At 53.9% G+C, this 24,198-nt stretch overlaps 1 protein-coding gene across 9 annotated transcripts in view; it reads right to left on the reverse strand.

Moving 5' to 3' along the window:
- LOC123646478 (DAB2 interacting protein) overlaps nt 1-24,198 on the reverse strand; it is a 163,565-nt gene that overhangs the window by 63,432 nt on the left and 75,935 nt on the right. For 7 of the 9 annotated variants that reach the window (XM_045563497.1, XM_045563505.1, XM_045563504.1 and 4 more), the window contains one exon: nt 19,695-19,840. The exons of the other annotated variants lie outside the window; for them this stretch is intronic. In XM_045563497.1, coding sequence (XP_045419453.1) covers nt 19,695-19,840 — 146 coding nt within the window. The remainder of the gene's footprint in view (nt 1-19,694; nt 19,841-24,198) is intronic. 9 annotated transcript variants of the gene reach the window in all.

Here is a 24,198-nt window from a genome sequence, read left to right on the forward strand (position 1 = left end):
CTGCCCTCCAATGGGGCATAAAGATGACAATCATTCATACCATGAGAACTGCAAGGAAGAGAGGACCAGAATGCTATGGGGCCCAGATGTGGGGGTGAGGGGCCCCAGATCTTACTAGAGCACCCCCCTTTGGCTGCTGGGCAGCAGAGACCAGAGTTGGGGCTGCCCAGCTGTAGGCTGCCTGACATTCTACCCATTTCCCAACAGGCCTAGTTAAGGAGAGTTGTCAGGCTTGGTGAACGGCTCAACTCACTGAAGGTGTCCATGTGCACCTGGACACGTGTGCCAGGGACCTAACAATGGCATGGCACCTGCATGGGCCAGACACTGCCCCACACCTTATGGACATTCTCTTAGTGGCCCCAACACCCCGAAAGGAGATGCCACCTTATCCCTAACATGTGGTGGCCACCAGCAGACTTAAGAGTTGTTGCCAGCAGTTCACATTCTGGCTCTGTCCCTTACTAGCCTGTGGGACTTTGGTTAAGTTGCCAAACCTCTCTGCACCTGGTTTCCTCATCTCTAAAACAAGCACACTCTCAGGTCACTTGAGCACTAAGAGACAAAGCACCTGGCAATGGGGAACCCTCATCCTTGGGCCCACGCTCCACCTAATGCAACAAAGCACACACACGTGTCCGGGCCCAGCCCCTGCCCACTCACCTCCTCTCTCTTTGCCCCTCCTTAGCTGCTGCTCCTGCCCTTCTAAACTACTTCCCACTGTCCCAATGCCCCGGGCCCTTTCCCGCCTCCCACAGCAGTGTCCCATCCACAGAAGACAGCAAAGTTTTCATCCTGTGAACACTAACTAGGTACCTGCTCATGGGGTTCTGATAAACACCCTCTTTCAAGCTTCAACTCTCTTGTGCAGCCCTCCCAGATTCCTTGAGAGCTGGCCCAACTGCTGTGCTCCCACCCCCACCCCAGCAGACATGCAGAAAGAAGTAGGTCAGGGTCTCCAGCTCCTTATGTGTCCCTTAGATATATCTCTTCCTCACTCCTGGCCTCAGCTTCCCTATCTGCAAAGGGATCTCTATGACTTCTCATTCTAAGACCCCTATAAATGAGTTTGGTTACGTGCTCTATTTTGAGGGAAGTGGGGGGACCATAGCTAGTTCACCCCAAGGTTCTGGAGAGCTAGGAAGGATCCAGACTTGCTTTGTTCTATCAGGGAGGGGGCAGGACAAGTGCAGCTCAAGAGACCCCAGCCAGTGCCTCTGGAAGCCGCCCTTGCTACGGGGGGCGCAGACCTAATCATGAAGCATAGAAAACAGAACAAAAAATGGAGAGCAAAGTGAAGATCCTGAAGTCTGCCTGGGATTAGGGGAGGGGTCAGGGCCAGCTTTAAGCAGAAGGAGCTAGGATTTGAACGATAGGTCTGATCAAAGCAGGAATCACAGGGGAAAGAGAAGGAGACAGTCCAGACAGAGGAAGCAACGTGAGACAGGGAAATCCAAGACACAATAATGGCTAACTATCTCAAGCCTTGCTATGTGCCAGGTGCTCTGCTAAGCATATAGCTGCTGCAAATCTCATTCATTCCTCCTGGCCACCCTGTGAGGCAGGAATTGCTATTACTCCCCGTTTTACAGAGTTAGGTAAGTTCCCTAAAGTCACAAAGCTGACCAGTGGTGGAGCCAGGATGTCAACCTAACATCTGCCTGCAGCGTCTGTGTGAGTAAACAGGGAGGAACAGGGTGTGGAGGCTCAGGGGAGTGGGTGACGCAGTAAGGCCAAGTCTGGAGACTCCCGAGAGACTTGTTAAGGCCTCGAAGTCGGGCTTTGTTGTCCCTGCAGACAGATCTTGAATGGCACCCAACCCAGACCGGTGAATGCTGATGGCTTCCCTGGAGGGCAACCTCATCTGCACGTGGGAGTGTGCAAGCAGACATACGGTCCAAGGGCCCCAGCGCGTGCACTCCTCTGCACCATCTGCCTGAGGATGCCGGGGAGCTGCTGCTAACGAGCAGGCGAGCAAGCACCTCGAGAGGGAGCGAGGGAGCTGGGAGAATGCAGCCAGTCAGGAGCCGTGGCTGTCGGCGGCCACACCAACAGGCTGGCGCAGAGCTGTTGCCAGGGCAGGCAGGAGAGTCTGCCTTCACAGGCAGAGTGATTTAGAATGGGCTGCTCCTCCTGGGCCCCCAGCATGACTGTCCAGGGCCTCCCCACCAAGTGTCTGGCCCTTCTGTAACCTCAGCACATTTCAGGGATCCTGCAGGGGGGCCGCCAGCATGAAAGGCCATCAAGACAGAACGCATGGGCACACCTGACATGCTGGGAACAAGCCCCTTGTCACAGGGACCCTGGATGGGGCTCGGGCTTCTGGGCCAGGAGTTTCAACAACCTGGACTCAACTGGGGGACGCCTACCACTATGTGGTGCCTGAACCTGGAACAGCCGGAAGCCCATGCGACGGGGAGGGGAAGGGGAAGAGAGCAGGGGGACGTGGAGCTGAAAGGAGAAGGGTACAAGAAGGCAGGACCCTGGTGGACTCTCACCCAGCCTCCTCTCAGTGCCTAGTGCCCGGCTGCCACCCGGCGGGGTCAGGCCGCAGCTAGAACTATGGGAGGGAGGAGCAACTGCACTGCGAGAGGCCGGGCAGGCTCAGGTCAGAATGGCCGGTATTGCTAAAGGGTACGCTGTCCACAAGGAAACACAGCAGGGTAAATTACAAAGAGTGTGACAAACACATTTGTGTAACCTGAATGAATCTCCCAGGGGCAGACTTGCAGGACCCCCTCATCAGAAATCCACCCACCAGGTGTAACTACAGCAAACCTATTGAACAGCTTTCTGTAAAACTGCACCAGCAATGATGTTTCCTCTCGTGTTTAAAAATGTGTTTCCGCTAACACAACGAGTAGCTTCAAACTGGCTGGATGAAAAGACCATACGGCACCACCATCCTGTCTGTACCTGCCCTAAGATTCACGCTAGCTCAGAGGCCAACCCTTAGGAAGCCGATCAGGTCCCAGAATTCTGTCTGTCCCGGAGCCCCAGCACTTAACAGAAGACTCTGGCCCCTGAGCCAATGAGGAAGGTGGTAGTAGTTCCCACCATGAGAATACTGCAGCATCACCTGGGAGAGAACCTATGGCACAAGGTGCTTCTCCGAGGGCAGGAAGACAGAGCAGGCGGCTGTCCTGGGCTCCTGAGAGGCCCTGGGACAGTCTTTATGAGGGCTCGCTACAACCTGTGCGTGCACAGGGCAGAGCTCTGTGTGACTCGCCTGCACTGAAACACCCTTCCTGGTAGTTGCGGGGAGCAAAGGAGACAGTTTCTGCCACTGCTAATCATTAGAGGCTACAGAAATTTATCAAATAACCCGACAATAGCTAGGCGGTCACCTTGACTTAGGAGAGAGAGAGAGAGAGACAGCAGGGATGACCAACAGGGAACATGTGGCACAGAATCACCATGCCTGCTGCTGAGAGGCCCAGGAAGGTGACAAGGCAACAAGTTTCCCAGGTGGGAGCCATCTAAGTTCAGAGGATAGCCCACTGTCTACCTGCAACCACAGCACCCATGAAAATAAGCACGATGCCAGGGTGCCCAAGCTGGGGTAGAAATTGAGGGAGGTAGTACTCTCGAATCCATCCATGGACCAGGCAGAAGAAAGTGAGTGGGACAAGCCTTGATTCGGTACCTTCTGCTTCACATCTGCCTGGGCTCAGGCTGGCCAGAGTCTGTCATCACTGCAGACGGGAACTGCCTGTGAGGAGACCCAGGATTCAAGACCAGAGTCACAGCTGCTACGTGACCCTGAATATTAATACCACCATGAGTGGGTCCTGCCTGCCTGGCCTTCTGAGAGAGGACACCAGCTCCAAGGAGGCAGAAGCAAGGCCAGAAAGCAGAAAGACCTCTGGACACCGCCTCCAGGATGCCTGCGGGGTCTCCCTCTGGCAGCACACTGGGGTGCTGGGACAGAGCTAGCTCCACCAGGCTCAGGTCTGCCTGGAACCCCACAGGCGATGCCCTGCTGTTTCTTGGAAGAACTAAGAGGAATTATTTTAGAAATGGAATCTGAGCAGGACAAAGAGACTCCCCCTCCTTCAACCAGCCCCACATAAATATTTAGCCCAAGCCAGAGAGGGCTGCAGTTTATACTTGTAGGGAACAGCCAATCAGACCTGAGTTTGGGCTGAAACTGGCTTCTAGCCAACAGCAGCAGCAAAGCGTCCCAGGCCGAGTTCCTCCCTCACCTGGGGCTCAGCCCTCCCTCACCTGGCTCTGTGCTACCAGTGTCCCTAGGGGCGCAGTGAGGCCTGGCTCCCCGAGCTGGGAGCAGGCAGTAGTATATCCAGCCCCAAAGTTACTCCACAGACTGACAACCCAACAGCCTGGGAAGATCAAAGCTCCCCCCTCCCCGCCCCCACCGCTGGGTCTGCACAAGTTCTCCACTGCCCAAAGGGCCCCTCCCTGACAGTCCACGCACTCCTCTCTGTCAGGGAAGCTGTACCCACCACCCCCGCCAGATGAAACCCTCCAAATCTGGGCTCTCCCTGCCTTCATGTCACATGCCTTAACTATAATTACACATACACCTGTGGGACAATTTCATCCCAGCCTGTCTCCTCCCCTAGGGCAGGAGCTGGGGCTGGCTGTGCTCACCACTGCATCCCCCAGCCTAGCACCGTGCCTGGCAAGTAACGGGCTCTAACTGAAGAGTATGCCCTCCCCTTGGGACCAGGCCATCAGAGCTCCTGTCCCATCACTAGCTCCTGACTTGATCACTCAGTAACTCCTGATTCCAGTCCCTGTGATCTTCAAACTGGTGCCCTGCCCTAAAAGGGAGCCTCAGTGTCAACAGCTGCCTGTCTCCCTGCTGCTCGGGACTCGGCCTTGCACGGCTCTCCAGATTTCTCTAGTAACACCTTCTCAGAGTTTCGGAAGCAAACCTAAGTCATTTGCCAACTATTTTCTCCCATTAATCTCACAATGCATTTGCTATTTTCCCTCCATAATGACTCATTTAGCAGCAACAGAGCAATTAGGCAGACCACAGAATATTGATTTTCTAAGTGGGAGAAATGTCGGCACAAACATCATTTCATGCCTGTCTTGTGCCATCTCTTGCTACATGATGAGGTGGACCCTGGGAGGCGTGGGTTGGATCTGCTGGCAGGATTCTGGGGTCTCAAACAGAAGCTCAAAAGCATGGCTGTGCAAACGTGAAAGTGTGTGTGATGAGAGGATGATGTGATAAAATCGTCACGTGACATACACGATCCCATGCGGACCTCAGAGCCCAGGAGGTAGGCACCCCCTGTGATCACGGTGCCCATTAAAAATGAGGAGATGGAGATTGAGAGATTAGGTGACTCGTCCCAAACCGCACAGGAGCTCGCGGAGCCAGATCTGGACCTAGGTCCCTGTCAGCAGAGCAGGATTCTATTCATCAGGGAGCCCCAGTGTGGCTTGCTCTCTTTGGGACAAGGATGGAAGTGCCATTTGGGGCAATGCAGGCCCTTTCATGGTATAGATAGGACCCAAGATATAAAAGTTGGCCCAAGTCCTGAAGTCACACTGCAGTCTCAGGGCAGCCTCTAAGCCTAGCTGCTATGAACAGGTTCACCCCAGGCTGCCCCTGTCATCCACCAGGCCTGGCCAGGGACTCTCAGAAAGGCCTGGAGAAAGACAAGCCAGCCGGACCCCTCTGACCTCCTCCTCCACCCCCTGCACTACCACCACCGGCCCAAGACAAACGCCTCCCCAGCTCTTGGGGCACCTCAAACATAATAAGAGGGCAGGAGAAGGAAAAGGGTGAGAGTTGGGGGAATGGTTTGATGAGTGGGGCATCTGGCAGCTTTATGCCCATATCTACCTATGGCTCCAAAGCCAGGCCCCACAGCTGAGAAACTATTAAACAAGGTGGCTTTAGCTTACCTCCCACCTCCAACCCCCAGACACTCACCTACCTCCCACCTCCAACCCCCAGGCACTCACTCCAAGCAAGCCAGAAAGGGGGCTGTAGGAGCAACAGGTGCCAAGGCCCCACCCCAGCCAACGTATTGACAGGTATCCAGGGGGCAAAGGGTTTCTTAGTGGCCAAGGGAAAAGAGCTGAAGTCCAGCTGGCAGACAAGGGTTTAAACACCAATTCTGTGTGCCCTTAGGTGAGATAATTCTCCTCTCTGGCCTCAGATAAGGGCCTCAGTTACCTTATGTGCCCGCCGCCTCCCCAGCTGGTGTGAGTGCCAAGTGGTAAACAATGAAGTGCTGCATAAATGGTAGCTAGGGAGGCTCAGCACAGGGGGAGTTTCCATGAGCTGGCACTGCCCCACAAGGGCACGGGCTGCTCCGGGTGGAAAGGGCTCCCCTTCACGGGAGATGTGCAGACAGACCCTGGGTAGTCAGTGTGGATGGGAAGTGGCAGCCTGTATTCCCTCTTGTGGACTCAGACACACACTGGCACATTTAAGCCCCCAAGGAGCCATGTTGAGGAAACTTACTTACGTGGGTTCACTGGATGCTTCCCTGACCTGTCTGGACTATAGAATTCCCTCATCCCAAGCACCCATTAACATCTGTAAGAATGTGTTCAGTGGAACCCAGTTTGCAAAATAGTCCTATGGAAGCTCTGGATAATAAACAGGGGAAGTAGGGAAGAAAGCAAGGCCTTCCAAGTGCACTCCTGGCTTGGAGAGACCATGGGACTTTCCCCAATGTCAACTAGACGTCAGGGGGAGACCTGCCCCTCACTCCCCGTCCTGGTGTGACAGGGAGGCAAGACCATGTATCAGAGGGAAAATTCACTTCAATGAAATACCATAAAAAGGGATTTAGAAATCTCAAGTGGGAGTCATTCCCAGGCTCCTCTTGACCTAACAAACCCAGAAACCTGGAGGGACTGAAGGAGGAGGAGGGCCCCAAGCAGAAATACCTGCCCCTCCCCTGCTCTTGCTGCAAACCCACCCTTACTGCTCTACCCTATGGGCAAGCACTGCTCCCTTCTGGCTACCAGAAAAGGGGACTAAGTCCCCACAACAGCCGATCACACTTCAGAGAAAAAGAGTTTGTGGGACCACAGAAAGCAGAGAGAATGCGGAATCCCGAACCATCCAGAGAACCCATTTGTGGACCCTGGAAGAAAGCAGCATGAGCTACTACCTCTGCCCCTTAAGATGCTATAGGAGCCACATGGACACACCAGCATCTCCCAGCCCCACAACCCAGTGCCCTCTCCTCTCTCTGGGGGGCTCCATGCCAGGAAAGGAACTGGAGTCTGGGAACCATCAGCTCCCCTGAAAGAGCTCCGGCAAACCCATCCATGGCAAACCCATCCATAATGGTGCAGACTTTGCTCCCAGCAAGGACAGAGCTTTATTAATTATTCAGGGGACGGTGCAATTATGCAAATCTGTGGGTAGTCTCTGCCCGATTACTGTCTTCTGCAGAGGGAGTCTAAAGGGGAATGGGGGGTGTCGAGAGCCCAAGCTACCAGGTATAAGGGAGCCACCCAGCCCGAAGAAGGGGGAAGAAACCCCCACACACTGGACCCAGGCTGGCCTCAGTCAGACCACCTCCCCACAGAGGGCTCTGACCAGAGCCAGGCCCCATCCTACACACAGGAGAGCTGGTAGCTGCTTGAGGAATGATTACAAGGACCTGGGATGCCTTTTTCCAAACAAACAAACAAAGCAAAAAACAAAAAAACTCCCACTACCTGTTGCTGAACCAGCAATGCCATCATTCAAGGCTTACTCCCATAGGTCCTAAAGGCAGGGAATACTTCCAAAATCCCCTAAAAAACGTGCTTCTGAGAAGAGGTAACTAATGTTTACTAAATAATGTTCTACAGAACACAACTGCTCCACAGATGGTAACAGCTGCTCCCGGGGTGGGGGGACAGGAAACCCTGGATTAAACAAAGCAGAACTGGTTTCTTTACTGCAGGAACCTCTCATGGCCTTTCGTCTCCTAGATCACAAATAACTCCCATGGAGTAAGGATGCAAAATTTAGTTGAACACAAAATCCTTCTGGAGTAAAACATCTAGTCTTACCTCCAGGAACCTCTTGGAATTGAGTTTGAGAAACTCTGGACAGACTGCTTCCCTGACCAGTTTGGAGTATGGAATTCCATCCTCCCAAGCGCCCATGAACAGCTGCAAGAATGCAGTATTCTGTGGAACCTGATTTGGGAAAACGCTCCTATGGCAACTCTGAACAATGACTGGGGGAGGGATGGAGGACAGCAAGGCCTTGCAAGTGCACCCCTGGCTTGGAGAGACTTAAGTCTCACTAAGTTCTCTGCCAGCTCCATTATCCCTTAACTCTGAAATGCCTTGAAATGGATTTCACAAGCCTCATGAACAGCCATCATCAAAATTGTGGACATCATAATCCTGGGGCAACTAGACATGGCCACCACAGCCAGGCCGGATGGGCTTAGGCCAAAAGGTCTGGCCATGGCCCTGCCGCTGTCCAACAGCACCTCCAGTCCACAAAAGGCCGTGTTCCCCAGGAAGGGCGCTGGCACTACGGTCAGGGGGCTGCACTAGTGCACTGGGCAGCTGGAGGCCTCTGTGCCAGATGCATCCATCTTCCCCAACCCAGAGCAGAGGCTGGTCGGGAGAACCTGTTTGCCCTCACCCTCTGGGCAGTGATGGAAGTCACCTCTGCGTTCTGACCTAGGAGGAAGCAGGGTGCTTTGGAACACCAATTAGTCTAGCCACAACCTCTTCTTCCACCCGCCCCACCTCAGCCAGCATCATGAGTCAACAGATCCAAATGCAGCCACAGCTCATCAGCTCTGTCAAGAGGAAAAGAGATGTGGGGGCCCAGAACCCTGGGGGAGCCCACAGGAAGGCACTCGAGAATAACTGAGAAGCTGCAAGTGGGAGGGGGTGGTCACTGAGCCAGGCCTACCCCCAACCCCACATCTTGGGGACCCCACCCACTGAGGCCTGCCTCTACCACCTTGGGGCTGGGGCACCCACAGCAGCTTCCTGCAGAGCCCTGGTGCCCCTGGGATGCTCCCCCAAATGCTCCTAGCAGCTGCCATGTTCTCTCACCTGGGGACAGAGAAACACTCTAGAAAGACCTGGGTGCAAATCCTGTCTCTGCCACTCACCTGCTGTCTGACTCAGGGCAAGTGACTTTTACCTTTCAGAACCTCAATTTCCTTATCTGTGAAATAGGAAGAGGGCAGCACTGTGCAGCAGTTGAGAGGCAGACTGCTTGGGCTTGAATCCTGGCTCTGCCATTTCTAGCTAGGCAGCTCAGGTTTGCTTGGCTGAAACCAGGGACAGCAACAGTACATCTCATGGGCCATTGTGAGGGTGATGTGAGTTCATCTCAGCAAAGTTGCTGAGAACATGCATAGGATGTGCTGAGCAATGTTAGTTAATACAGTAGAGCAAGCCCTGGCTTTGGATCCAAAGAGATCTGCGTTTTAAACCTATTGTGAGGCTAATCCTGGATAAGTGATTCTACTCTCTAAGGCCAGTTTCCTCACCTATAAAATGGGGCAGGGGGAATAAAATGAGGATAGTCAAGAGGATCACAGATGACGTATACGACACACGATGCCTGGCACACAGGTGCCTCGTAAATAAATAGTGGTTTACTGATGTCGTTATTGATAGAATATGTAACATATGAAATGGAGCACATGAGCAGAGACCATGTAGAACAGTGGTTGATGGCAGGGGCTTTACATTACATAATAAAGCAGACTGCCTGGGCTTGAATGCCAGCTCTGCCACTTACAAGCTGCAGCACTTGGGCAAGTTGCTCTGTCTCTCTGAGGCTCAATGTTCTCCTCTGTAAAATGGGGACAGTAATAGCACCTGTCCTTCACAGTGCTGTTGTAAAGATGAAATGACAAGATGAGCAAGCACAAAATGAGACAGCACCCATGCAGGACCTGGCCCGTCCTGAGTGGCCACTCAAGGGCAGTGGGTAGTGCTGCTGTCGCAGCACCAGGAGAGGCCTGCTGTGCAGAGAGCAAGAAGAAAGATGTCTCTGACCCACCCTGCTACAGTAGCTCCATTCTACAACAGCTCTAGGGGCTTCATGACCTGAATGCAGTGAACCAAAACCCAGGAAAGACTTCACACACTGCCCTGTGCCAGGAATCCTAGAATCCTGGGCCCTGAGACATTAGTTTCTGTTTTTGCTTTATTGAAACAGAGAATTGAGGCTCAGAGGGAAGCAGGTGATGGAGGTGGGCTTTGGACCAGCTCTGGGAGACCAACTCAGGCATGCCTGCTATTAACCTCCTTGGCAACTGGCAGAGCAGGGGATGGGAAATTCTAGCTCTATGCTTCACAGGCCCAGATCCCCCTGCCTGTCCCACTCCCATCCCCTTCCCCAATCCTAGTAGGTGCCTGGCCTTTTCAGCTGGGAGTGCAGCCCATCTCACCTGGCCTGGTCTCTCCAAAGATAGCCACCTTCTTCCCTGAGCCAGGACCCTCCACGATGTGCTGAAAGACCTCCACTCCCAGGTGGGCACCAAGGGTATCCAGTCCAGTCCTGGAACATTGGCTAGTCCTGTCCTAAGGGTTTTGACTCAGTGGACTCTGAATCACATTACTGCCACTCACTGGATCCTGGGTAAGTGACTATACCTCTCTGAAACTCAGTTTCCCCACCTGTAACCAGGGAGTTGGTAAGGGGAGTGGGCCTTGGTGCTGTAAGTGGGCTGAGCACTGGACCCAGCGTTAGGAGACAAGTTCCAACTCCAGCTCTGCCCCCTCACCTTTCTGAGCCTCACCCTGCTAGACTGCAAAATGCAAATCACAATTGTAAATGCTCCAACTGCTCCAAGCACCCTCAGGAGACCCGGGGGCACCGGTGTGAAGGAGCTTTTCACAGTGGAGCCCTGTGCAAGCACAAGAGGGGGCCACTGATACTTCTCTGAGGAGGCAGAAGGTCTACTGCAAAAGGCATCATAATCTTAAAAAGAAAGGGGACAACATGCTAATGGTGGTATCTCGGCATTAACCAGGGAATGGACTCTCTGAGCATAGGGTTTCCCCCAATGTGTGACTTTGGGCCATTAACATATCAAGCTTCAGTTTTCACATGTGTGAAATGGGAAACAAAAAAAAAAAACCCTCTTGCTATGAGCAATCAATAAGAATATAGGCAGGGTATGGGGGCTGACGCCTAGCACTCTGGGAGGCCGAGGTGGGAGGATCACTTGAGGTCAGAAGTTGGAAACCAGCTCTGAACAAGAGCGAGACCCCACCTCTACTAAAAATAGAAAAAATTAGCCAGGTGTGATGGTACACAGCTATTTGGGAGGCTGAGGCAGGAGGAGCTCTTGAGCCCAGGAGTTGGAGGTTGCTGTGAGCTAGGCTGATGCCATGGCACTCTAGTCCAGGTGACAGAGTAAGACTCTGTCTCAAAAAAAAAAAAAAATAAGAAGAATACAGCATGGGAAGTGCTTAGGAAAGTTGCTGGCCCACAGCTGGAGCACAATGCCTTCCCTCTGCAAAAGGAACAAACTTTGGGGAAACATGGTCACCCCATTGAGAGAGTCTAATTCAGAAGGTCTGGGGGAAACCCAAGAACCTGCATTTTATCAGGTGTCCTAGGCAATTCCTCTTCATACAGGTCCTCCCCTGCCCTAGGCTTCTAAGCAAGAGTTGGGTTTTTAGTCATGGCCACTCTTGCGACTGAGTTTCCTAATGAAATCTAGGGAAGCTGGAAAGAGAGAAAGAAGGTGCAAAGGGGACAAGGAGCAGAAGTCGTGGCACTGGGAACAATCTATTAATCAATCTCCTCTCCTCCCGGAAACAGTAATTGTTGAGGCTCACACATCCTTTACGTGCTAACAATCTGCAGCCGCAATACAACGCTTTGATTATGAATGTCAAAAAGACAGAGCATGAAATTAACTTCCCCTTAGTCAGTGGGTACAGGGAGACACTACACTAATTCACTACCCTCAATATGAAAACTCCCCATGACAACGTCGTATCAAATTAGGGCACGTGGTACCCTGGTGTCATCTATATCTCTGCCCAATGCACTCTTTAACAAGCAGGCCTGGCCTGCAAACAAGGGCCCTGCTTGTTTGAGAAAGGTCAAGGTGACAAGCAGGAGATAACTGTGGGGGTGGCCAGAGCCAGCTGGGACAGGGGCTGGAGAAGGGCCCCTTCACTCTCCCGTGGTGGCTGCCCACTGGAAAAGGGAGGTGGGAAATCATCCTGCCAAGGAGTAACTCACCCCACAGAGCATCCAATACAGGGAAATGCCAATTCTTGTACCACTAGCCCCACCTGAGACATGTGAAAAACTGAGGGGGCAGCGGAAGGGTGGAGGTAGCAAAGGCCTACTGAGGCTGCCTTCTAAGGAGCAGGGTCTTGGGACCGCCCATTGGTCCATCCTTCTTAGAAAACTTATACACATTCAGTTATTCACTGACAAACTCTAAATGCCTCCTCTGTTCAAAGTGCAAAGTTAGTACCTCCAACCAGCCCACCACCAAGGCTCTATGAGTTGAGGTCTACAAGGATGACCCTAAGCATCTGGAGCATGCAGGCCTCCTAAGCAGGCACAAGTAGAGGGAGGGGGAGGCCCTATTCTTGGCCAGGCCCCAAGATTGGGCTTGACCTCCATCTTTAGGGTCACTTCTCATCCTCCCCCAGGAATGCCCACAGAATTTCCAGGCAGGGTGCCAGGGACCCTGGTGGGTGGGGATGGACCCTGTTTCCCCCTTCCTACCCTAGGTTCTCACCTCACCACCCACCTGACACAGAGGGGTCATCTGGTGTACAGCGGTGGCTTCCACAAGGACTTGCTTTCTAGATGCCAAGGAAGGTTCTCATGTGTGCATGCCCAGGTGGCATGTGGTATGGCCTTGTGTGCACAGAAGAGGACAGCCACATGCCCACAGAGGACAGAATGTCCTCTATCTCAGGAGGGAATAGAGGACACAGGCACACCCCAGCTGGGAGGGGAAACTTCATATCATTTCCGTCACTATAATCTCCTCTGAGCTTTCAGCCGGTCCTCAGGCAGGTGGGCAGGCATGATCCCTCTCTCTTAACGGATGGCAGAGGGGGAGCAGAGACAGAGAATAGCTGCCAGGGCCTGACCAAGAGTCCAATGAGGAGGTGTGCTAGCAAGGTCTCACTTCACACATGGGCCACATGTGACTCTGCAATGAGCGCTAAGAGAAGGGAAAGGAGGGAGCTGGGCCCCTGGTAGAGGCCTGGCTGTGGAAACCTGCCTCAGGCCCCTGGAGGGGTGGGAAAGGGGTTGGTTTCAAGGCAAGAGTGGCCAGTGACTGTCCCTCCCAGAGCCCAGGCCTTGGGCATGTCACCCTCACCTCAGCCCAAGCTTGCTACCAATACCTCCTCATACTCACCCCCAGGCTGGGGTGCTGTCCAGCCCACTCCTCACAGATGGACAATGCACTGATGGCCAGAAGATTAGCACCACCAGAGGTTTTTTGTGCAAGGGGCACTTTTTCACACACCCACAGCCACTCATCGCAGGGCAGTGGCTGGCAGCTCAGAGCAGGGGAGCGGCTAAAGCATGCCCTGCCACCCTGGGAAGGTGTCACACATTGGCTAGGGGAGCTGGATGTTTTTCTTTCTTGCCTTTTCAGTCTCCCTATGATCTCCTCCAGTTTTGTTCTGTGGCCTTCTAAAATAGCCATTAATTAGAGCCTGGTAATTAACTTTCTGGTTCAAGTAATATTTTGCAAAGGGATTCCATTAAAGAGTCGATTTGCATATTCTCAGATGTGGGGCCTGGGAACAGGCAGGGCTACTTGGGGAGGATGGAAGAGGTCCCATGGCACCCCTCAGGCCTGGCACCTGAAGGTGACGGGGAGTCAGAAGGCTGCTGTCCAGGAAGTTCTCCCCAAGAAGGTGGGTAGTTTATTCACAAAGCCAGTCAGCTCAGTGTCCACACACTCAGAAAGAAACTGCACACATGCACAGAGGTACGCACATGTGAAGTGCTCAAAACAGACCACACTATACACGTGGGCACAAGAAGGTATATATAAACATACACATACTAACACTGGTAGACATACACAAGAGAAGAAAATGCACGATAATAATAATGGCAGCCAGCATTTATACTGAACACTTACTAGATTGCACCATATGCAATTGCCTGTATTCAACCCACAAAAACAGCTACTTCATACAGTACAACCCAATATGATGTGCCAGGCACTGTTCCAAATGCTTTACATGTATTAACTCATTTAAAATGCACAGACGTGTATAAGGACATTTACATATAATGTATTCACACCTTCATGAGGACAGATGCACACTTGCAAGACACACAGAAACATGTACACACACATGTACATGCTTGTACAAAAGGCTTCTCTAGACTTTGAAACCCCAGCCTGGGGCTGATCACATTCTCACTAGCTAATTTCCACTGTGCCTAAAAATATTGCCCAGCTCGGATCTCTGGAAGTACACAAGGGAGCCGCAGATCTAAAAGGAGGGCAATAAAAATGAGAAAGCAAAAAATAAATTGATTCTTCTATGCGTCCAGGTCATGTTCTGTGGCTTTCCCCCCCTCTGGAGATGAGGCTCCACATGCGTGGCCCTCCCCCAAAGGAGCCCATGGGGCCGCAAGTACAATGCCACAGTCGGAGGGGATTTGGTTACAATGCCTGACTTCTGTGTAGGTCCCACCTCCATGCCTTCAGTTTTCCTGGAAGTAACCAGCCTCTTCACTGCCTACCTACCCTATAAGGTGGAAGACCTCTCAAAGTGCTGTGTAAATACAAGGCCTCCTTATGGCAATTATCGGATTAAGAATTAAATCCGATTTCCTTAAGGAGAGGAGCGGAGGAGGGGAGGGAAAAAAGAAGTGGGGAGAAGGGAGCCAGGGGAGCCTTCCTTGCAGGTAATTAATGAACTCCCTGTCATACCTCTTGGAAGGCAGAGGCCCACCTAACGCGTGGGATCCACCCACATGGGGCCTCTCAGAGCTGAGGAAGGCCAAACAGGGCCACCAAGAAGCCTGCAAGGAGCTTGTCAGAACTCAGGAAGCAAAGGACAGGAATAGACAAGTCTCAAAAGCAGCAGCAACACTGGCCATTAAACTCAAGAAAACAATATTCAATCACTCACAAGCAAATGCATGCAAATAACAAAGAAATGCCATTTTTCTGCCTACCCAAATGACAAAGACTGTTTTAATGATGACATCCAATGTTTTGAAGGGTGTGAGGAAACAGGTAAACACTCTCAAAAATCACTGGAGGAGTGTAAATTATTATAGGCTTTGGTGGGGGACATTTTTATAAAAAAACTTCAAACTATTCATCTTCTTTGACCTAGTAATTCCATTTCTAAGATTTTGCCCTATGGGAAAATCAGAGATGTAGATAAAGATAAATATTCAAGGATTTAAATCCCAGTATCATTTTTAATAAAGAAAAACTAGACATAACCTAAATGTCTAAATAATTAAAAACAAGTATGGCCCAAACATAGGATGGAAGAATGAACTTCTAAAATTGATTTTTAGAACACATATAGGAATTAACTAATATTTACTGAAAACCTACAACATATTTATCTAGACTCTTTCACACATTATTTAATAAAATTTTAGAACATTTAAGAAATGTGTAAGACTCAGTGTTAAATGTTAAGAAAACAGCTCCGAACAGGACATTTTCTATTAAGTATGTGCTGAATGTATCAGTATTAATGTCTCCAACAACATTATTATTACCACGCCCATTCTGCAGATGTGCAAACTGAGGCTCAGAAAGGTTAAGTGACTTGCCCCAGGAATGCCTGGCTTCAAATCCCAGGATCACAAGCTTCCCATTACTCTCAGTGATTGTCCAAACTGCACTATCACTCTTGATGTCACTGTGCTTGACAGACCAGTCCCAAGGGAAGGCTGAGAAGGACCAGGCCCTCCCTGTCTACAGCAGGAGAGGAAGCAAGGGCATAAAACCCCAGGCCTGGGTGCCCAGCCCCTCCTATACTTGTCAGCAACAAAAGCAGGAAAATAGACCCAACCTTCCCCTCTCTCCCTCCTCCAAGGACTGCCTTACCCCAAGGGACAGAATTGATTCCTGCCTACTCAGGACCAGATGAGGGTCCCTGGAAGCCTCCACCCCCAACTTCCAAGTGCTATATTTTCCTTCCTAGTCCTACATATCATGGAATCCCACCATTAGTAACTTTCAGGTGTGGGAACTCCAGCCAACACCCACAGTCCCTGGAATGGGTAATTGATCTCTAACGCCACACATATCAGCCTTGCCTACCTGCAATGGGGCTGCCCACGTTTATGAGCTAAGCCCTGCACCAGGCCAACTGGGAAGAACTGGAAGGGGGTATAGCTGCTTTAGAATAACTACAGGGGTACTTTCAGACAGGTAGAGCACCAAATGGGGCATATTCCCAACATGTGTGGAGGGCCAGAGTCACCCAGAAACAGCATCAGGAAAGACCAGGGATGAGGAAAGCATAATATTGCCAGCAGACCCTCCTAGCTCCTCAGGAACATTAATAAATAAATGAATGACTTGAAAATTATATTCTAAGAAGGCGAACCACATCCTCTATCACTTTTACCAACATTAAAACAGCCCCGTAAATGAAGCGGCAACATTTCCAGCCTGCAAAATGAAAATGCTTTTGCCAGCACACCTTTCACCTGGAAAGAGCTCCAAGCAGCATTCATTTCTGTTATCCAAGAGAAATGATTATCTGTCCTTGGTGCTTATTGCTAAAGCCTCCAAAGAAGAAATAAGTGTCTGAGGGACCCAGGGATTGTGAAGACCAGCTGGCAACCTCCCCTGAGGCCATGTTCAGGAGAATAAGAGCAAGGCTCAACCTGTCCTGCAGCCCTCAGCCCCCAGAGCCCAGTTGTGCCCACCAAGCCCTGGCTGGCCTGACCTCAGCCTCCCAACCAGCAGGTTCAGCATCCTCACACCTGAGGCAGACTCCTTTTCTGGGGAGCCAAAAGATCCCAGCACAGAACCAACTGGTCTCCAACCTCCAGCATAAAAAATAACCTCCCCAACACAGCAGTTTGTGCAGCACTCAGACAGCATGCAACAAAGCCTCTTCAGCAACGATATACACCAGCCAGATTCATCCAAAGTCGGAACTCAAGTGGCCACCCCAGAGTGCCCTGTGCTATTCATCCACATGGGAAGGCCACGGGGACCAGGGCTCCCTCTTGACACCCTAGAAGTCCCCATCTCCTTTCCCACCCTGTCCCCATCCACTCACTGAGGCTGTTGTTTTAGCACTTACCCCTCCCCAGCCATAAGCACGGCAGCCGGTGTAGGGGGTCCCATGGAGCCCTCCTCACTGCTAAGCCGAGTGGAAGGCAGCCCGTTCTGCCCTCTCAGCCTCCAGAAGCACAACCACACCACACTGGAGTAGGAAGAGCTATCTCTCCACTCACCAAGGTTTGACTATGAGCTTAGGGTTGGTGGGGTGGGGGTCACCATAGTTGGTTTTACTCACTCAGCTCCAAATAGGATGACTCCAGGGACAGCCCCAGAGAAATATCTGCCCATCCATCCCAGCAGCAGCCGACAAATCTATTCCTAAGCAAAGCAGCAAATCAGAAGACCCAGTCCTTGCAAAGACTATTTCAGCTCTAAAGCTGGGTAGAGGGATTTCAAACCCAGTCTCTCTGCCTGTCCATGGGAAATCTGTACTCCATTCCTATGCCAGAGAAGCCACCAAGCCAGATTTTGTTTATAGAAAATTAATAAGACAATTCCACACCACTGCCAGTGACATTCTGCTCCAGCCGCTACCGTTTACCACCATTCCCAGAAACAGGCTGGTAGTTTCACTCCCAACCCCCACTCTGTACCCCTTCAGCATGTGGCAAGGCTGACCTGCGGCCAAGCTGGGCAGGACCTGCATGAGGCCATCCTGGCCATGCCCCAACCTCTGGCCAGGGCTGCCGGCCAGTGCTTGCCGGCTTCTCAGTATAGGCTTCCCGCTGGAAGGAGGTAAACACGACATGCATGCTGCCTGCTCCCGGGAGGGCAGACACACTCAGAAGCCGGGCTGCCTGCCGTCTCTCCTGCTCCCCGGACAACCACCACATGCACACAAAACGGGGTACGTACACAAGCCCTCGCATGCGAGGGCAGAGGGTCCTGACCCCTGCCAAGGAAAGCGCAGAGAAGGGCATGTTCCTGGGGGAGAGAGAGCCGGAGAAGGTGGGGGGCCGGGCGGAGGAAGGCAGCAAACCGGGTGGCCTGCCGCCCAGACAATAACAAAGATGGGAAGCGAGATTTTTCAAAGACGCAGCAGCGGCTGCACCCAGCGCTGAGCTCTGGCCTGGCTGCATCTTCCTGCCAGGGCACGCCTGGTCCCCTGGGGCGCCACGGCCATCAGAGAAAGGCTGAGGGTCCTGCCTCGGGCTGGGCTTGGCAGCTGGGGCAGGAAGCCAGCTGCAGGCAGTGGTGGGGAGGCACTGAAGAGAGCATCTCTGGGCTGATAGAATTAAAGGTCTAGTGATTCTGCCGGGAGGCAGAAGGGGCACTCTCCGGGAAGGTGTCAGGGGTTGGTTACAGTCACTCAACCTGGGGCAGGAGTTGAGCTATAACTTGTACTCTGCCCGCTGGAACCAAGGGGGAGGGAAGAGACATTTTCATTCCACCTATGTCTCCCCTACAGGGAGTGCCAACTCGCCAGTTGTACACACGGGCACAGCCCTATGAAGGCAGATGCCGGTGGCCTGAGATGTTGGGGCTGAATGCTGAAAAGGCTCCTTGATGCCTGCCCGTTCTTTCACCTCCACTGGCTGGGCAGGGACACGTTCTAACTGGCACTGGAATCCATCGCTGTGCCTGTGCCTAAGTGGAAAGGTGCCTGTGGCTGGCACCACTCAAGCAGGAGAACCTGGGCCCTGAGAGGCTGTGTCTGCCCAGTGCCCCCTCGAGGACAGGATGGCTTGCCCTTGCGAGCTGAAGCCTGCTCCATTGCCGGTAACTCCCAGCAGGTTGAACAACCTCCTCCTTCTCCTCTGTCCCACAAGCCACCTCCCTCTGGAATTTCCACACCTGCTCCCGGCTTGCCCAACAGAAGGAAAGAGGGAGCAGGAGTCGCCCCTGAGAGTGGAGAGGTGAAGGGGACAAGCAGCTGCCCAGGCCGGAGAGGAAGGGGCCCTTCGTCCCCAGCCTCAGGTTATGCCCCCGAGCTCAGGGCCTGGGCACTGCCCGCTCTGCTCGCCTCAGCCCCCAGCGGAGCACGCGCCCTACTTAGAGCAGATGTGCCCCCTGAGCGGCCCAGCCCCCTGCTCCTCCTCTCCAGATGTTCAACCTTTCCTCACCGCTGGCGCTGCCCGGTCTCAGCCAAACCCTGCCAAAAATGCCTTTTGTATCTGACACCCAGGGGCTCCCGAGGCAGGGGGATGGGTCCTGGGGGTGGAGGCGCCACTTCCGTCCCCAGCTCGGGCACTGCACGGCCCGGGAAACAATGCCCACCTCGGCCAGGCGAGGCAGGACTTCCCGGCGGGGGCACTTCGCGCCCGGCCTCGCTCCGCGCCTCGGACACCCCCCTCACCTCACCCTGCGGGGAGAGGGAAGGGCCCTCCCCTCGCGCCCTCCGTCCGAGGAGGCCCCACAAGTGGCCCGGAGGGCGGCGTGGGGTCCCCTCCGCGTTAGAGCGCCCGGCCGGGCTTTCGCTTTGTCCCCGCGCCCTCGGGGGCGCACCCCGGGCGGCGGCGCGGGGAGGCCGGGCGGCGGCGGCGGGCTCACCTCTCATTGTCCGCGGCGGAGGCGGCGGCGCTGGCGGCGGCGCTCCGGAACCCCGGCAGGATGTGGCGGAAGCTGTGGTTGCGGTCCAGCTTGGGCTGGCTCTTGGTGCGCTTGATGGAGCCCTTGAGGCGGCGGCTGAGGAAGCCCTGCGCGCGGGGCGACAAGAGGGGGAAGGGGAGGCGGGGTTAGCGCGGCAGCGGCGGGCCGGGACCCGCGCGGGACCCGCACCCTCGCTGGGCGGCCGCGCGGCCGAGGGCGGGCCGGGCTCGGGCTCGGCCCCAGCCCCAGCAGCTCGCGGCCCGCGCCGCCCGCCAGCCCGCCCGCCGACCGAGCGCCGACGGCCCGGCCCGCGCAGCGCGGCCCAGCCCACCCCGCCCGCCACGTCGCCCCCGCCCCCTAAGCCGCTGTTGCCACGGCGACGCCGAGCCCAGCCGAGCCGCGCCGACTGCGGCCGAGGCCGCCCGAGCCCCCCGGCGCCGGGGCGAGGAGGGAGTACCCGGGCCGAGGGGGCGGGGCTGCGGGGGGCGGGGACCCCGGGGGTCTCGCCAGCCTGCCGCCCCTCACCTGCCGCCGCCTCGGAGCAGGTCCTCCGGAACGAGGTCACACCCCCCGCCCACCCGGAGGAATCCACGCCCCCCACCCGTCGGGGATTGGCAAGGCGCCTTCCTCCACCTGCGAGGTCGGGGCGCTCGGCCCACGGTCGCACAGCTACGGGAAAACTAAGGCTCTGAGAGCAGGCGAGTGGTCCTCCGAGGGGCCGGCCGGCCAGCGCCTGGCACTGCCCTGGCCACCTCGACCTCTAACCCGGGCGACTTCCCTCCCGCAAGCAGCAGTCGCTTGCTGTCAGGGTGGAGCCCCATGTCCGGAACTGTTGTACCCCAGCAGGGACAACCACCTTGGGGACAGAATCCCTAAAGCCTAGCTCAGGGAGGGCCCCAAGGGGGGTGAAGGGTTTGGTTTGCTGAGTATCCTCAACGGAAGCTTCAAGAGTTGGGGCACCCCATTCAGGCCGTTCATCCATCTACCAGGCTGCACCGGACTGAGAATGCAGCTTCATCCCCCACCGCCCCCATCCCAAGAGCTCTCGGGCTAATGCAAGAGACAGCGCAGACAAGCGTTCGATACCCGTTCAATACACGAAGCTTGAACCAGTGCTCCCTTTACAGGTGAGGGGATAGATGTGGGGGCTCAAGGTGCCACTGCCTGGGTCCTGCTGGGCTTGGAACCGACAGGCAGCTTGAAGGAGAGGAAAACCAGGAGCGAGGGACTCCCTGAGGGAGGAGGAGTCCTCTGAGAGGGTCTGGGGGCTCACCCACCCTGCCCTCAATTCCACGTGATACAACAACAGAAGCAAATGGGATGTTAACTTATTTTGAGGTTAATGTACATAATCTGAATAACCACATTTCAGACATCACCCAATAAAGGGTCGGCATGGCAGCCCTCTCTGTGTCCAGGGGGAGGGATGGACAGTTGCCATAGGCCCTGTGCTGGATCTGTCCATCTTTGACAGACAGGTCAAACGCTGGCTGTGCAAGTCATCTCATGTCACCCGCACAACAGAAAATGACAGAGAAACATTGTCTGCAAATGAAGAAACCTTGCTCAGACAGGTAAAGTGACTCACCCAGGGACACCCAGCTTCCAGCCTGCCTAATGCTAGAGTTTTCCAGCTTTCCCTCTTCCTATCTTTCTCCCTCTACTTGTTCCTCCCCTCAATCTCACATCCATAGGAGACCTATCCCTGTGGCCAGCTCTCAGGATTCTAAATGCCCTCCAAGGCCCAGCTGAAATGCCACCTCATCAGAAGGCCTTCCCAGGCAATGGAGTCCAAATGCCTCTCACCTCTGCAGCCTAGAATTATCCATCAAGGTGTTCTAATCAGCTGCCACTGAGCAAGTATTTCTTAGGTGTTAGGGGCCACAGGAGGGACCCTTCTCCAGAGGGGTGACCCATAGACAAGGCAATGTCTAATGTAGAGGTTCCACAGGTGGTGTCAGGCCAGGGGAGCGCTAGGCTCTCTGGGAGACACAGCATGTAGGTAGAGCCCTGCACCTCTGTGCAAGCTCTGGCTCTCCCAACCTCGCCCTCTTGCCAGGTACGGGGGAGGAGGATGCACCTCGCTAACTTGCATGGGTTCTTCTCTCGCAGGGGTTGTTGTCAAGTAAGTTCCCCCAATGGGCTTATTCTTTTTCTTGGTTTTTATTTTCTACACTGATGAAAATTTCATAATTTTTACACTCTTGTGACACACAGAACGATGAAGCATGTTTCAGATTTTATGTAGCTCATTCTGTAGCAATATTGATGGCTTTATCCTATTTCTGAATTTAAAAAAAAAATGTTCTCTGCCTTCTAGGCAGTGTGGTGGCACATGTGTCACTTCCTCTTCCCCACTCCTCCCCCTACGGCTCCACTTCATACTCCTCTGACAGGCAGCCTCCTCCTTGAAGCCTGTGCTGAAGGTACCTCCCCCGACCCACACTGACAATGACCTTGGGGACTCCTAATACTCTCTGTGATATTCACTCTTTCACCTTATCGAGAGCCATTATGTGCTAGATACAGTGGCCAAGACAGCCGTGAACACTATGGGGTGAGCAGTGTATAGATTTTCAAGAGGTCAGGGAGCTCAGATCATGCGGAGAGCAATTCTTCCAGGAAACCCAGCTCAGGGCCCTGCATATGACAGGCTTAACAAACACTCATTTGCAAAGCGACAGCTGGAAAGGGACTCAGATCCAAAGGCTGCACTGTGGCCCAGAGAGGGGAAAGGACTTCCCCAAGGTCACAGAGCAAGGTTAATCAAGGACCCCAGACTCCACAGTGTCCTGCTCTGCGCAGCCTCACAGCTTGCTTCCTGTCCTTCATGGGGGTGGAGGGCCAAGGGCGGCTCCTCGCCCAGCAGGGATGAAGGGAGACAAACCTTCTCTCCTGTTGCATCATAGGCCACTCCTGGGACTTGATTACTGGAGGCAGCTGCAGCCCCAAACTCAGGAAAAGGAACTGACTGGTCTTTAAGTTGGAAAGTCTTATTCTAGACCTAAGTCAACCTTTAACTGAGCAGCAGTGGGTAAATCACGTCCCTTTTTCCCTTCTTTTGGTAAAACAGCATCCGTGATGCCCACTTTCTGAGACTGTGGCAGAGCCTGCTGACAGCCCAGTGGCTGAGAACTGAGAGCTAGAGGCAGGCACTGGAGGCTCAAACCTGGCTCCATGGACACCTCGCCACCAAGAGATGACAGGCAAGGCCCTCACCTCTAGGAAATGGCTGGGCGGCTGCAGTGAGGGTCAGGTTGAACAATGAAAGCTCTGGGCTCAGAGCGTAGCACACAGTAAGTGCTCAACAAAAGCCAAATATTCTCACATCCAATTTCCACATAAATGTATTAAATACATGATTGTTAAAAACATCATTTGCAGTAATGCATGTTGGGCCCAGCTCATCTGAGAGGGTTAGACATGGTTTAACCCCTTGTAATCACACCCTTCCCTGTGACAGACTCTGATGTCCTTAGCCACAGCCCCCAGGGCCTGGCTTTAGCCCACGTTCTGCAGCAGCCTGCTGGGACCACACCCTTTGGGCAGGTCATGCTCCCTTACATCACTTGGGTTCAAATCTTAATTCAGACAAGCGGTGGGCAAATTACTGGACCTCTCGGATCCTCAGTGTCCCTATCTGCAGAACGAGCTAATGACACCTGCTGCATGCAGCTGTGGGAATGATGCAATGAGGTAAGATATCATCTGTAAAACAGTAAATATTACGGAAGCGCATACACTAGTTGCTAGCTTTATTGTTACCGTTACTGATGTGGGCTCTTTTTCCCTGAGAGGTACGTGACAGCCAAGGGTGGGAGTCTGCCAGGCAGCAGGGACAGGGACATGAATGAACATGCTTGCAAAATGATTCTGGAGCCACAGAAAGTCATCCAGTTTGGTAGTTTTGAACTCTTTTAAACAGGCACTTTTTTCTAAAACAACCTCACAGAGACTCCCGATGTACAAAGTGCACCGGGCGGGCAGAGCTGCTCAGGTGGAGGCCTTGGCTTTCATTCACGGGAGCAGGGACTGATGTCTGAAGCTCAGAGAGCAGCCTGCACAGTCCATGGGGACCGAGCCTGCTCCCTCCCCAGATGGGGCACTCTGCCTCTGTGGACACAGCCCGTGTTCCCTGTACTGATCAGGCAGCTGCACCACTGTGCCAAGGTCAGCTAAGGCCCCAGGGCTTCTGCACAAGGCTGCTGCCCAGTGCCACCACCCCCAGCCCATTCCCTGATGGCTGGGTATGGACAGCTGCGTCGCCTCTACCCCTGCCTGTGTCCACACCCCCTCCCTCCCAGCTGATCCGCAGGCCCCTGGGCTTCCACCCCTATCACTGACAGTCCTGAGTGGAGGACAGAGGCCTGTGGGGTCCTCCAGCAGCCCCCCCCACCCCAGTTCCAGCCATGACACCCCCATCCTGACGCCTGGTCCATAGCCCCGCTCCTTCTCCAGCAGGTTC

Source organism: Lemur catta, chromosome 10 (assembly GCF_020740605.2).
Source record: "Lemur catta isolate mLemCat1 chromosome 10, mLemCat1.pri, whole genome shotgun sequence".
NCBI classification, from domain to species: Eukaryota; Metazoa; Chordata; class Mammalia; order Primates; family Lemuridae; genus Lemur; species Lemur catta.